The 15,194-nt window shown below is 51.9% G+C and overlaps 1 protein-coding gene across 1 annotated transcript in view; it reads right to left on the reverse strand.

Moving 5' to 3' along the window:
• The window catches only part of DPP6 (dipeptidyl peptidase like 6), a 776,249-nt gene that overhangs the window by 77,682 nt on the left and 683,373 nt on the right, over positions 1-15,194 (reverse strand). The window contains exons 14-16 of the mRNA XM_032643847.1: positions 12,965-13,056; positions 12,266-12,313; positions 10,488-10,606 (exon numbers count right to left, since the gene is read on the reverse strand). Coding sequence (XP_032499738.1) covers positions 10,488-10,606; positions 12,266-12,313; positions 12,965-13,056 — 259 coding nt within the window. The remainder of the gene's footprint in view (positions 1-10,487; positions 10,607-12,265; positions 12,314-12,964; positions 13,057-15,194) is intronic.

A 15,194-nucleotide genomic window follows, 5' to 3' on the forward strand; every position in this document is an offset into this window, starting at 1 on the left:
TCTGAACTTTTAATGCTAATAAGACATCATTTTTATGTCTTGTATTAGTTCCTTTACCATTTCGCTTGGAAAATGGTTGTGCTGCCAAGTGTTTGAAATGCTCTAACCCAGGAGTAGTGCTCTACAGGTGGGGTAAGTACGGTGGGGCCAGGTCGAGGACAGCCTTGGATGCTATGTGAAGGAGCCGTTTGATGTTTCCATCTGCCACTCAACTGGTCGATCACTCCCCTTTCACCTGTTTTCTGTCCATCTGCCCTGGGTCCTGAGACAAACAGGATTTAAGGCAGATAGGAAAGATATAAATGCATAGATAAAAATAAGCATAAAAAGAGTGGATGAGAAAAGCAGAACAATGTAAAAATAAAGACAAGAAAAAAGACAGAGAGAAATTCAGGAAACAGCTAGAATAACAAACGTGTGCTGCAAAGCCCTACCCACATGGGCTATAGATTTCCCTCTAAGCTTTCTGGCAGCCAACAGTCTCATGGACTTGATGCACAGCCCATAAGATCGACACAGGTACTTATTTTGGAGAGTAACCCTTTAGCAGATGTGTGAAAGAGAAGGCCTTCTGGGAAATCCTTCTGCTGGAGTTTCCAGGTTACTATTTGATGGTGTCCTGCTAATAATTTTGCCCAAACAGGGACACTTCTGAGAGTGAAGGGAGGGGCACTAACAACAGTGACATGGCCTCCACTGGTCTTCAGGAGGCATCATCTCAGGCTCTTGTTGGGGAAACCGGGGCACATGCTTACGCCATCGACTTAGTTCTTCTTTCGAAACTTAAAAAAAATACCTTGGTAAACATTTTGTTAAATCTCCAGCAGTCTGTCTACATTTCTGCCAGTGGCCTGTTTTTGGATTATCAACGTGGCACCTTCTAGGAACTCTTTGAGGACATTTCCAGTGAGAGTTACAGCAGTAAATAGAAGTGATCGTGCGAATGTTTCTCCTGGGATTTCTGTTTCTGATGTTCAGTCTGAGGCCTCCCTTTCACATTTGTGTCTCAGTGATCTCTGGTTGGCTGCTGCCATGTGGCGGGGAGGGTCCTGTTCAGGAGTGCACGCCCTCGCGGTGGTCACAGACACTACAATGCTGATGCCGGATCCCAGGGGTGGGCAGGGGCCCAGTGATGCCGGGTCCTGATGGTGGGTGGGGGGCCAGTGATGCCAGGTCCTGGGGGTAGGCAGAGGCAGCAGTTAGCCGCCATCCTTAGCGCTTGGGCTCCTTGTCTTTGAGGCCACTCAAGGCACAGCCCCACTTCCTGCTCCGGCCAGTGTCCACTCTGGGAGACCCCCACGGCCAAGCGCCTCTTTAACTGTCCAGGGCAAATACGGAGCAGGGGCTGGGCGTCCCCTCTCAGCCCCGTAAATGAGGCTTTCTTAGTCCATGATGACCTTCAGCTCCCATCCTCTGTCGCCTCCGATCTGATCTGAATTCTGGGAAAACAAACTTTATTTTTAATGTTTTGGTAACCGTGTCTTTCACCAATCATGCCACATATCCTAGTCGTTGGCTTTCATTTTCAATGTGGTCCATTTATATTTACTTTTCAAAAATCCTTCCATATCCTGTTCCATTGATGGTCTCCTTTTCGGTGGCCCAGGGGAGTCATTTATTTTTTACTGTTATGTTTCTTCTACCATCTTACTTAGAAAAGAGAGAAATGTATGTGCCCAGGAAGACATTTGGCAGAGAAATCATCTTTAGGAAGGAGGGTCTGGTACTCGGGAGGGAAGTGGACTGGTCAGAGGGAGACCCTGAAGGCAGACTGGCGAGTAAGGGCTGTTACCACCTAGAGTCAGGGTGCAGGAGGAGAGCAGTGCATGGGTCTAGGGGCACTGCTGCTGCCTCAAGTAACATTATCTATTTTTCGTGGACATCTCAAGCAGCACACTACCAGGATATGACCTCCATTTTGCAGAGAAGTTTGCTGGCATCAGGCACCAGCCCAGTTCAGACGCTTGCTGGGTGACAGGGAAGTGCTACCTGGGCAAGTGAGAAGTTCTGTTCCTTTGGCTGTTATCAGGGAGCAACAGGGCTCCTATGGAGGGTATGCTTGGGGGCTGGCAGCGTCTTCCAAAGCACCTGTGTAATGATGCTCGTGAGATCACCTGCCTCGAGAATCCCTCTCCTTGTTTTTGGAACCTGCGACCTCAAAGGAAGTAGCTCCAAATGTCTGAGAGATCGAACAGATGGTCTCACTCTCAGACACACAAGCAATGCTCCAAGGAGTTTCAAACCCAGTTGCAAACATTCACCTTCACAAACCCACAATTAAAAAGGGCAGCCCAGGTTAATGCCTTGGAAACTTGGATTAAGAGATGTCTAGAGGATTAGGTAGTTTGCAGAACCAAACCATTTGTTTTCCCCTTTCACATCCTGTTGTTGAGACTTGCTATCAGCCTACATGTCTGAAGCTAATTAACAGACTTTCCTCAATGATGCAGAGTATTTATTATTAACATTACTTATTTATTATATTCTTTATAATGATAACTGTTATGTATCGTTAGCATTATGTTGTTATTATTATTTAGCTTTGAGGCTCCTCGCTTATAGTTGGTGTGAGTGATTTGAACTAACCTGAACAGAAACAGCATATATAATTCCTACGTTGGGTCAGGACATAGGGGACACCTGCTTAGCCGTACACTGTAGGAGTGAGTGTGAACCAGTGTTTCCCCAGGTCTCTTTGGAGGGATCTGGGTCTTTCTTTTCCCCCATCCAAAAGATGCACGACAGACAGAGCTGTCCTTCAATCGGAAGTTTTGGGCAGCAGCCTTCCCTCAGGAGACCTTCTGTGGTGGTGTCAGGATCGTAGCCACTTCTGTTCCTTCCAGTCATGGGGTCTCCACGACTGTTCCTTCACAAATGCACATTTCTGTTCTCTGAAATGATGTGTTGTCTCTTTCACCTCCCCGACCACAATGCTTTAAGACGGTAGCGCCCTGTACGAAAATGTGCTTTACTTCATTCTGTAGGACAAGGTGAGCTCAGGATGGACCTCAACCTCCAAATATGTCCCACGTCAGTTTCCTCAAGAGGGGCGTACTCACTTCTTTCAGGGGATGACACCACACGTGACAGGTGCATGGCACGTGGGCATCCCTCCCCCCTCACTGCTGCACGAGGCACATGTGACGCATCAATTGTTGACGACACTCTTTCTCACCGAACCTTGACCTGGCCTCTGAATCCTTCTCATCCACTGTGCCACGGCCACCAGCTTCCGGGCAAGGGGAGCTGGGCTGCGAGACTGACTCTGATTTTCCACCCGGCCTCCTCCACTGCTCCCTTAAGAACAAGACTCCAGGTGCACTCACGCGGTGCAGACGCACAGCCGCGTGCGTTTTCCCACTTAATTACGGTTCCCAAGGGCAGGATGCGGCCGGGGCGGCTGGCAGCACTGGGTGTCTGAAGGAGTAAAGGCAGAGAGGGGACATGGCACGGAAAGAGGAAATATCAAAGAAAAGGGGAAAATGTGGTTACTTCCTAACACTGCCAAGACCCAGCTGTGGAGGCCCCTTAGGCAGAGCCACCCCTGAAGTCACCAGCCGCTTCACTGCCACGCCTACCCGATGGTTGGTTAATGCTCCGAGACTGCGGCAGCCATGCTCCCTTCTGGAACTTTCTACCCTGCTAGTGTAAGCGCAGACCCAGGGCTCCCAGCTCCACCTTGTGAGGGATGAGGGAGTCTGTTCATTTGGAGGCACTCAGTAAGGGATGTGACTTAATTTCATGGAAGCTAACCCTCTGTAGCCTCAGCCCCAAGCCCTAGATCCTGAGTTAGTAGCCAGTAAATATCTAAGACATTCTTAATTGATTGCTAAGGTGATGATGGTGGTGATGACAGCTGTGATCACAACCTTAGTCAACATTTATTAGGCATTTGCTATGTATCAGACACCAGGCTAAGCTCTTTACATGCATTCTCTTGATTAATCCTCCTGACTTGATGACATAGTAGTTATTCCCGATTTTCCAGATGAGGAAACGGAGCATTTAGCAAGCTTAACTGTCACGCCCAAGTCACAGAGCCAGGCAGAGCCTTGAGTCCAGCCCAGGCCTTCGGACTCTGACTTCATTGCCCCCCGTCACCATCCTTTCCATGTTTCTTGATGGCAGCAAACCTGGCAATGGTAGAGGCCCCCGGGAGAACTTAATAGTAAGGGCAGTAATCGGGACACAGTCATTCACTTTATTAGCAGCTTGGGTCCTATTCTGTTTCAATTCGACTTCAGGATGGAGAAGCCTGTCTTGATAAACGAGGCCGCTGACGCGGTGACCTTAAGAGCAGCTGCTACACCAGGGTTTCACAGGGGGAGGGGAGGCTCAGTCTGCAGCACGAGTCACCACTGCAGGTTGTCTCCTCACTCAGAGTGGGAAGGAATGTTCTAGTTCTCGCGTTTGTTCCAAGAAAACGATGTTCATTTATTTATTTTTAAAAATATAAAAAATGTTTCGGATGAAGCTGCACACACCTGATTCACACACGGGGCCCGTTTTCCTGGTGGTGTTTAGATGTTTCCCAGAAACGGGGATGGTGGAGTCCTCCTGACAAACCTATAGGGAAATGAATCGTGTTCCTGGGCTTCAGTTTGAAGAGGAAAGTCCACTTCTCCACACAGAGGCTGTGACCGTGAAAACTCACGAGTTCACGTGCTCTGACTCAGTTGTTCAGGGTCGAGTTTACTTGGGGAGGAGAAAAGCCAACCACTTTTCACAGCTCCATGAAACGTGAGGATTTATTTCGCCCGATGACCTGGAAGAAGACTTCCTGGAGGAAATGGACACTGGAGCCGTCTTCCTCCTCTAACATGTCAGAGTTGCCTTGCAAAGACACCATCTGCACCCCACGACTTTCCAGGGGACCCTCTCCTGCCTTCTGGAACGTGGTAAAAGCGTTAAGAATGGTCTCTGGCACACAGCCTACCGTGGCTGCCCTTGGTTCTGCATCCCCGAGAAGAAAAGCAATAGTTTTCTGTCCTCTCTTTCTTATTTGAGAAGGTGATATGGGTCTCAGGTGGGGGGAGTCACTGTGAGTTAAGTTGTGTCCCCCTAAAGATGTGGTGAAGTCCTAACCCCCAGCGCCTGTGGACAAGACCCTACTTGGAAGAAACTGTAACCAATTATTTGTAAATGTGACCAAGTTAAGAGGAGGCCACTTGGGGTTTGGGAGCCCCGTGACTGGTGTCCTTGCGAGGAGAGGGTCTGGAGGCAGGCGCAGGGAGGGGCTGCCACTAGGATGGGGGAGGCCCCGCAGCACACAACCCGCTTTCAGACTCCACCTCCAGGGCTGTGAGAGAATCACTTTCTGTTGCTTCAGGCCACGCAGTCGCGGCAGCCCCAGGAAACCCACACAGAAGGTGAGTGCATTTCTCTTTAGCGATAAGATTGGGCTTTTCCAGGACTGGAGGGTGCGGGTCCCAGGCTTCTGACGCAGGCAACCCCAACAGCTGAGGAGTCAAGCGTCTGTCCCAGGCCCCGGTCTCAGGGTGAACCCACAGTCACATCCACGCTGCCCGGGCGAGCTCACCGCTGCCAGTTCAACCCTCCTGGGAGGGGATAAAAATCAACCCTTGCCTGAGAGGAACCCTGGAGGATGTACGGGAGTTCATCAGGCAGTCAGAGACAAAAAAGCATGGAACTGGGGAACACTGAGTTTAGGGAACTCTAAGGAGGTCTGTTTGTGATAAGAGTAAAAATTGCAAGGTGTCAGAAATGGGAATATGTTATCACAGAATATTCAGTAAAGTTCCCTGTTAGTTATCTATTTTAGGTAAAGTACTGTGTATATGTTCATCCCAATCTCCTAATTTATCACTTCCCCCCACGTTCCCCCTCTGGTAATCGTAAGTTTGATTTCGAGATCTGTGAGTCTGTTTCTGTTTTGTAAAGAATCTGAAAAAGAATGGATTCACTTTGCTGTACACCTGAAACTAACACAACATTGTAAATCAACGGTACTCCAAAAAAAAAAAAAAATGCATTTCAAAGCTTCAAAAAAAAAAAGGGAATATGAACGTCAAGTATTATATCATAAGAATGTACTTTTCAAATCATAAGAAGCTGGACAAATATTAAGTATTTCTGTTACCCATCTCCCAGGGTCATTGAGACCAACTAGGCATGTAAACAACGGCTTACTGGTATACCCCAGAATAGATATGATTTCATTATAAAATGTTACGTCATAATACAATCTTTTGGATGCAGCTGGCTTCACTGCCAGACCCCAGAGATCTGGAAAGGAACCTAAACCTCTATATTAAATAGGTAAGTGAGTTTCCACGAGGTTCTACTGAATATGGTTTACACGTGTCTCTTATGCAAGTATCTGGATCACCTAAAACCATGCCGTTTAGATACAAATACTGACACAGATAGATGGGATCTGGCTACGTAATGAGTGGATATGAGCATTACAAACATTTCCGAGTCTTTACTTACCTATATTCTATTTTAATCTATGTTTAATCTAGCAGTGTGCAAAGGTATAAAAATAATGTATGTATTTTTAAGTGGTCGCATACTTAATAAAAATTACGAACTTGAAAATTATAAAAAAATATAAAAGTGGCAAGCTTTAAGAAACCACAGAAGAAATGTTAATGAAAAATTAGAGAAGAAAGTACATGATGATAAGACTAAATGAAACGCTACAGTGATGAGGAAGGACAAGACATACTACAGCAGAGCAACTGGACATGAAGAGAAAAACAATACACCAGAGGTCTAATTAAACAGAAGTACCGACTGCAAGCAGTTGATGAGCTATAATCCACTATGACGACGTTACAACACTGAGCAGTACAGTGTACGCTAAGGGGACAGGTCCACATCAGATAAACCTACCAGAAACGATCATAACAGAAGGTCCACGGGAAGGAGGAGGAAGGACTAAGTTTACACAGGGCTGTCACAATTTCACATCTGCTATGATACCTAGCCCTTATGTCCTAATGCGCTGTGGGCCTGCTCTGACTGGGCCTCTGTTTCAGCTGGTTGGGGTCCACCTTGCCCTAGTTATTAAATCCTTTGACCATAATCTCTGCCCAAGCCGAATATCTGTAGTTCCCTTCATGACGGGCCAAACAATTTTGAGTTCGGGAGCACTCACAGATTTTCCTTTCCCTAACTGACCACAGAGAATCGTCCAGTTGCCCCTACATTTTCCCTCAGCCTAAAAAGGAGGGATTCTTGTTGTTGCTGTTATTCTGGTTGCATCTGAGAGGCCAGGTTAATACCCACGATAAAGTCCTGCAGGAGGAGGAGAAGTGAAACAGTGGTCCAAGGCTTTCAACAGTCTCAGAGCAGCTTTGGGACGTGAGAGAAATAAACAGGAGGGGACAAGTTTAATAAACGTTGCTGTGAGCTACACGTTGGGGTCTACGTTTATATCTACTGAGAAATGTGGGAAAATAAAATTCTTTTTGGATCGTAAATCGGCCTCTTACATGCATGCATCCACGAAGTGACCGCGATTCGCAGGCTGCAAAGGCCCCTCCACACGACGACCTCTGCCGTTTCTCACTTTTCTTCTCACTTGCACTTTTGCCCCCCTGGGCTGCGTTTCACATTCTGACCCTACCCACACCTTTATCTGAAGCTTTCCTCAAGGCTTCTTCACCAACAAAACACCCCAAGCAATCCAACCGGGTGTGTAATCACTTCTCCTTTGAAGTGTCATTAAACCCACCCTCGCATCCCCAGTGGCTGTTACCCCCAGTGCCTACGGTGTGAACTGGGTGTCCGCTCAGCTCTCACCGCAGGATCAGGATTTGAATTCAGGGTGCGCTAAGGCACTTACTGCTGTAACTGTGTCCAGGCCACAGCCGTAAACCGTAAAGCTGGCTGCTTCAGTCACCTCATCCATTCTGCGGTCTTTGTAAATTTACGTGTTTTTAGAAAATCCCTTTTTAAAAATGAGGTTTTGATTAGGTTTTAGGGGAAAGGTTGATTTGGGCATACAAGTTACATTAGCCAGAAAATAGGTTATTAATAGAAAAAATTTTAAAGAGCAGTTTTGTAGGAAAGAGGGCTAGTTTATGTTTATCTTAAGAGGCAACAGGCTAAATCTTTTTTTTTTGCGGTACGCGGGCCTCTCCCTGCCGCGGCCCCTCCCGTTGCGGAGCACAGGCTCCGGACGCGCAGGCTCAGCGGCCATGGCTCACGGGCCCAGCTGCTCCGCGGCACGTGGGATCCCCCCGGAACGGATCACAAACCCGTGTCCCCTGCATCGGCAGGCGGACTCCCAACCACTGTGCCACCAGGGAAGCCCTAGGCTAAATCTTTCAATAGGTTTTAAATGATTCAGAAAATCCTGAGGTGGCAACTCCATGATCAATTAAGAGTTAAATTTCTTAATAAAATGGAGCAGGGGATGGAGATCAGATCAGATGGTCTCTGAGGTCTCCTATCCTGCAAATTCCATGAATCTGTTCCGTTACTAGTGGACCCAGGCATTTGTGGGGAGGGACGCTCCATCCTTCTGAAGCTGAGATCACGGTGTTCTCAGGGGCTGAGTCATGTCTGTGACCTGGGACGTGGCCGTACGTGTCCTCTGCTTCTGTTTTCCTTCACAGTGACAACTGAGGACCTATCTCTTCACACAAAATATCCGAGACCACACAATACAAGCAGCTTTATAAAGAGAAAACATCCTCAGACTGGCTGGGACACAAACAGAGAAAGAAATGTTATCTCCCTCAGGATGGAACGCTTGCAGGATGGGAAATCTGCACACGAACGACTGTTCAGTGATCACGCACACTGTCCAATTGGCCTCCCAACATGGGCGCCATTTTTACATCCACCGCACGGACATGGGAGCTTCCTTGCCTGAACCCAGGGCCACAGATGTCCTGGGAGAACCTTTCAATTTCAACCCTGGGCTAGAGTCTGTGGAAACTGGACAACAGAAGGCTGCCGTCCTCAGAACGAGGCCATTCCCACTAAACTCTGGAGTGAGAAGACCCTGCAGAGCTTAGCAGGAGCTAAGGGAAGCAGAGAAAGAATTTGTTGATAGATAAGAGGCTGGGTTCTGTGAAAGATGACGATGGAGCAAATACTAGTGAACGTTAGTAAGAACCCAAGAACGAGATCCAAATCGTGACCGGCTCGGCCAGTTACAACACGGACCTTGAGGCCCCCAGCTTACTCTCTGCCTCATATTTAAACCTGTTTAAACCTATTTCTGGTACGTGATGTCTGCCCTTGTTTAGAGACCTTCCTTGAGGGAGGTTCTGTCACCTTTCCCACCCAACCATTCCTTCTAGGACGTTCTAAAGTTCTTATTTAGATTGACTTCAATTTCCCCTTCGGTATCTTATCACGACCTTCTACACTGTAAAGCGGCCTCCTCCTTCGACAGGTAAGACTTCAGATTTCTGGCCCTGCAGCTCCCGTCAGGCTGCTGTCTCTCTCCCCTAGCAGGCCTGCTCACCACAGTTCCCAATCTCAGAGCTCTACACACCTCTGCACTTCCCCAACGTGTAATATCATGAAGGTCATGCCCTGGGGCAACAGGTCTTGCTGGCAAAGGAGGAGTCTGGTAAGATGAGCTTCAAGGGGACTGGGGGCTACTGCTGCATTTCAGAAGCGCCCCAACCCCCCAACACACAATTCTCTCCCATCACATTATCCTAGGAGAATGTCTGGGACTGAGCTTGGTGAGGAGGGGCTGAGATTTTGGATGACAACGCTGATAAAAAGAGGCTGAGGTCCCGAGCTACTGAGTGGCTATCAAAGGTTATCAAAGGCAGTCTGATAAAGATTCTTCGGTCTTCACCCGGACGACCGTAGGATTCAATCGTTCCCGTAGGATTCAATCGTTCCCGGTGTCGGCCTGTCTCTGCCCGTGGTGTACTCTCACCCCTGGAGATTATCTCAGTAGATCAAGCTCTTCCCTGAGATGTATTTCGCTACAACCATATTTATTATTTCTCACCTTTCCGTGGGCTCCTATCTTTTCAAGACATGAGGACAAGATGCAAAGGTATTTCTTTGTGTCCACGATGGGACTTAGTCTACTATTTTGTATATGCTGACTGGTGTGATTAAGAACTTTCTAAAGTTTGGAATAAATCATCCATGAATTCGGTGGTAGGAAAAGAATTTTTTCCTGTCTGAATCTTCTTTTATATTATCTCAATCCTTACATATGCTGAAGAATTTCTGAAATTGTTTTACCACCTTTACAGATGGCCTATGTCCATCAACGTGTAAGATACACATTTTTTTAAGGAAAATGCAGGTGAACTTTGGGGTTAACCGGCACAGCATGTAGAAAGCACTCTGGTAAGCTGCAACCCTTTATAAGATGTAAAATACCAGTAACACACCTGGCAGAGGTGATGCAGGAAGGCTGCTCCTGCGAGAGCCGACATCCCCAGCTAGGCGGCCCTACCTGTCCCGGGATCGCGGAGCTCTGCCGGGTCCCAGGGGCGCCTTAGAAAGAGGTGTCACTCGGTGGCAGAACTCACCTTCGCACTTGAGCAGGAAGAAGTCGGCGCTGGGGCTGAAAGAGGCGCTGAAGTAGGCGCAGTTGTCCACCAGGTCGCAGGACAGGCACTGCCTGTTGAAGCTGCCCACCGTGTTGGCGCTGCAGGGACAGGGAGCGGGTGGGGCTGTCACCAGGGGCGAGACCCTCAGCTCCGGCCCCCGCGCCCAGCACGCTGGCTTCTCTCCCGCGCGGTCATCTGGGGGCGCCATCCTCCCACCTGTCTCCTTGCTGGCACGCCTCGAGTGCTGGCTCTGCTGTCACCCTCCCACAGGGCCGTCCTAAGGGCTGCCCACCCCCAACCCGCCAGGAGCGCTCAGCATGGCTGCTTCCTGGGAGTCACGCAGGCCCAGGCGTGTCCTGATGGGAGTGTCGGGTGTGGGGTATTATTTCTAGTGCCTCATCCCTCTGAGCAGGCGACTAGCACTTTAGGAACAGAAGCTACGTGTTCTGGATCTTTCACTCCCCTCAGAGCACCTGCCGCCGGGAGAGGACAGGGCAGGGGCTCCAGAAACAGCAGTGGTGCGGGGCTCCGGCCGCTGCCACAGCCGGTGCGGAGGTGCCGGGGCGCTTCTCACCCCTTCAGGTGTCACCCAGGACCACTCTGGTCAAGCACAGTTTCACGTCAGGAAGGCCTAACGTGTTTCCAGAAGCTATAAGACACCGAGGCATCTTCCAATAAACCTGGAAGAAGTCCAGGTCTGAGTGTGTGGTGTGGGAAGGCTGCTAACGTGAAAGCGGTCTACAAGAGTGAAGACGCTTCACGGGAGACAGGACAGGTCAGAGGAAGCGCAGGCGGCCGGCCTCCATCGCCTTGGCTAATTTGGTGACGGGACTGGTGGGGTTATCCTGGTACACAAGCAGAGATGAGCCGTCCACAGAGAGAAGCAGACCTGTGACGGCGTGGATTTGCCGGAGTTTCCTCTGCCTCCGAAAGGCAGTGCCTCTCTCCCTAGTGCAGCCCTTACTGTCAGCACAGGGGCCGGTGGACGGGAGGGCGGCCGTGCACCCGATGGGGCTTCCCCGACTCCCGGCGGTGGGGGAGGGGAGCCTGGCATCGGCTCCGTCCAGGCCACGAGGGCCACAACGCAGTAGCGTCCTCTTAGGTGGCCCTCGTGTGTGGGGCAGGAACCAGCTGTCCCCTCTTTCCCGTCTGGAGAGCAAAGCGGTGGAGGTGACAGTGCCTCACGCCCTCCTCCGCTTTACGGGCAGAAAGCTCCTCGGGAGAACCCCACTTCAGAAGCACAAGTTCTCCCTGGTGAGAACGGGAACTGGGGCGGGGGGCAGGCCACGAGGTTTATGCTGAAGGTGGACGGACCCTGAAGAACACCCTGTCCTCTGCAGGATGCAGAGACCAGCCCTGCTCCGCCCCCTTCGAGACTGCAGAACTCAGCCAGCGCCCACGTGGAGGAAGCCAGGGCAGTAGGGCCGACCCCACCCCAGTCCACCCGTACATTCCCAAACCCCAGTTCCCTCCTGTGAAACCCCGGCCAAGAGTGATCCTTCCAAGTTCAGCTTCGACTAAGGTGAAAGGAAAGGCTGTCAGACGTCTCCTGAGGGAGAGACTCAGTCTGGTAAAAGCAGAAAACTACGATAATGCCTCCAATGTAGGGGCCTCAGCATCTTCGGTTATTTCTCCCCAGCCTGCATTACGTGTGCTGGCGCCTCTCTCTGCCGCCCCCCGTGTACTGCTGACGGTGTGACTCTGGAACGCGAAGCCTCTAGCGGGAGACCGCCGTGCGCGGGGGTCGGGGGACGCACCTGTACAGCTGGCGTCTCCTCGGCAGGTCCTCCGTGCTGAGGAAGTAGCTGCAAAGACCAGCAGGTGCACGGCAGTTAGCTGGCTGCGGGGCAGGTGTGTTTCTGCGCGCCAGGCTCGGCCTCCGCAGACCTCCCCGAGGACGCGCTGCTCAGGGTCCACAGAGAGAACGTTCCCGCCCGGGGCCAGCTCCATGCTGGACGCAAAGACTGATCCCGTGACTCGGCGGCCCGTGCCCGCCCGGGACCCCTGCGTGGGAACCCTGGCTCCCGCGGGGACTCCCCCACTGCCTGAGCTGAACCCTAGCTCTTCCTGCCACTGACCGCACAGCCTGGAGGAAGGCACTTGACCTCTTTCAGCCTTGGCCCTACTTCTCTGAGAAGTGGGGAAAGCAGTGAACCTGCACCAGGACAGGAGCGGCTGTCCTGAACGAGGCCAGGCTCACAGCACCCTTGGGTCCCGCCCGGAACCAGCAAAGGCTCAGCCACCCCGCACAGCCACCGTCTCAGCCACAGGCCTGGCTGCAGGCCCGACGTCCTCACGGGGACCTCGAGACGTGGCACGTGGGGTGGTCGGGTGGGAATCTGAGGGCGCACTTTCGTGAGGAAACTAGGGCCTCGGGGCGCTGCCCAAGAGGGAGAGTGCTGAGCACCGTGTGAGGGGAGGAGAACACAGAGAGGCGGCCCCGCACGCGCACTCACATCTTACTCCGCGTCTCGTCGTAGGCCAGGATCTTGGTCGCGTCCCAGTCCCCGGAGGTGATGGACTGGATGTTGTCGTTGCTGCTGTTAGGCTGGAACACAGACGGGACACGGGGTGGGGGGGCTGGGCCTAGCCTCGCGTCTCGGCCCGGGGCCCTCGGACACAGGCTGACCACCCTCGGGCCGCAGTCCCGCCCCTTCTCTGAGTGCCCGCCTGGAGGGGCAGCGCCCGCGGCTGCCCTGCGATCAACCAGCACCCAGACCAGCGGCAACTCCCACCGTGAGCTCCGTGTCTTAAGCATCAGTGCTTCACACGCTGCTGACACTGTTCCTTCACCACCTGTAAATCTGATCTGCAGGTCAGTATCACAGGGCGACGAGGAGGGAGGAAAGAGAAATATGGAGGAGTGGATGAGACATGGCAAGGCAACAGAGAAAGAATAAAGAGAGGATGGGAGGGGGGGAAGGGAGGGAAGAAGGAGGGAAGGGAGGGGGAGGGAGGGAGGGAGGAAAACCCCCCGGGTCCTCGTCACTCTCCACCGCTCTTCACAAGGACGGCTTGAAGCTGCTTAAAGAGAGGATGGGAGGGAGGGAAGGGAGGAAAGCAGGAGGGAAGGGAGGGGGAGGGAGGGAGGGAGGAAACCCCCGGGTCCTCGTCACTCTCCACCACTCTTCACAAGGACGGCTTGAAGCTGCTTAAAGAGAGGATGGGAGGGAGGGAAGGGAGGAAAGCAGGAGGGAAGGGAGGGGGAGGAAAGAAGGAGGGAAGGGAGGGGGAGGGAGGGAGGGAGGGAGGGAGGAAACCCCCGGGTCCTCGTCACTCTCCACCGCTCTTCACAAGGACGGCTTGAAGCTGCTTATTGCGCGTTGGGTGTTTGCACACACTGTCTCTCCCTAAGTGCCTCCCAGAGCAGAAGAGTTATGACAACAAATCATAACAGAAGGAGGAAGATGTGACCATCCCAACAGGAACGGGCTGTGAGATGCTGAGGCATGAGCCACAGGCCACCTGTTCTAAGGGCGGGTGTCCCGGGCATGGGTGCAACGCGAATGCTGTTAAATCAGGCATGGGGCCCGAGGCTCACACTGTGGGGCACGGGGACCCCAAAAATGGCCTCGGGAGAAGGGAGAGCCTGTGCGGGCAGGACCAGGCGGGAAAAGTGGGCTGCCAGGGGTTCCGGAGGGCAGTGGGAGCCGAGGGGCTCCTGGGGAGGGGCCCCCCAGAGGGGGGGGCCCTGCCCCTGCTGGATTACTAACGGGTCCTCAGCCCATGCTGATCACAGGGGTGAATCCGAGATGGGCTGAAGGGAACATCCCAGCATTTTAAGTCTTGACTGAAGTGATCCCAAATGAGAAACCAGGAATCTGGGGCCACAGTACACAGGCCTTAGGAATAAGAGCTGAATGTCAGCCCGTCTGCAGACGTTCTGTACGTCACGCGATAAGTGGCTTGAAAACGAAAACATCTGTATCTAAGTCTCTGAGTCAAAGTGGTCCCTGTCCTGGAGCCACAGCCGAGTTTCCGTTCCTGTTCTATCAAAGCTGCTCCATGTGGGACGTTCTTGGAATTTTGCTTTGGAGATTGCCTTTTGGGTCATGTCATGAATATAAATCTTCTACTTTATATCCACAGAATATTTTTGATAACTTTTTTAAAAATAAAATTTTATTCACATGCCCTGATCTCCTTAGACTCTGCTTCAACATGGAAGCCCCACTGACTGAGGCCGAGGGCAGTGCTGATGGGAGGCCCGCAGCCCCTCACCTTCCTCCTAAGGGCAGGGTTCCCTGAGTGCAGCTCCGGGGTCCCACCCCGTGGGGAGGGAGCAGGCCCCCGGGTGCCTGCTCTGCAGGAGGTGGCATTTGCCAGGCTGTCTGCTGTTTCCAAACGCACCTATATTCAGCTCCCACATTCCCTGCTCAGTGATGCTCTGCTCTTATCCTGTGGCTGCAGCATAGGGAACGGCAGTGCATCTGGCTGACCGTGGAGGTGGGATGCCCTGGGGCCACAAGGACACTGTGCCCGGCCCCCAGGACCCAGAAGAGGGAGGAAAGGCCAATGCGGGCAGACTGACAAAGCGGTCTACACACACGTGTCCTGTGCTCAGACCCAGCAATGCACCCGGTGTCCTCTGATATCGTCAGAAGTGTCATTCGTATTTTTGAGCATTACAGGAGGCACGAACGCCACCCCTGCCCTGTCAGGACGGCTGGCTCATGAAGGCCCTGT

The sequence above is a fragment of the Phocoena sinus genome, chromosome 9 (genome assembly GCF_008692025.1).
Source record: "Phocoena sinus isolate mPhoSin1 chromosome 9, mPhoSin1.pri, whole genome shotgun sequence".
NCBI lineage: Eukaryota > Metazoa > Chordata > Mammalia > Artiodactyla > Phocoenidae > Phocoena > Phocoena sinus.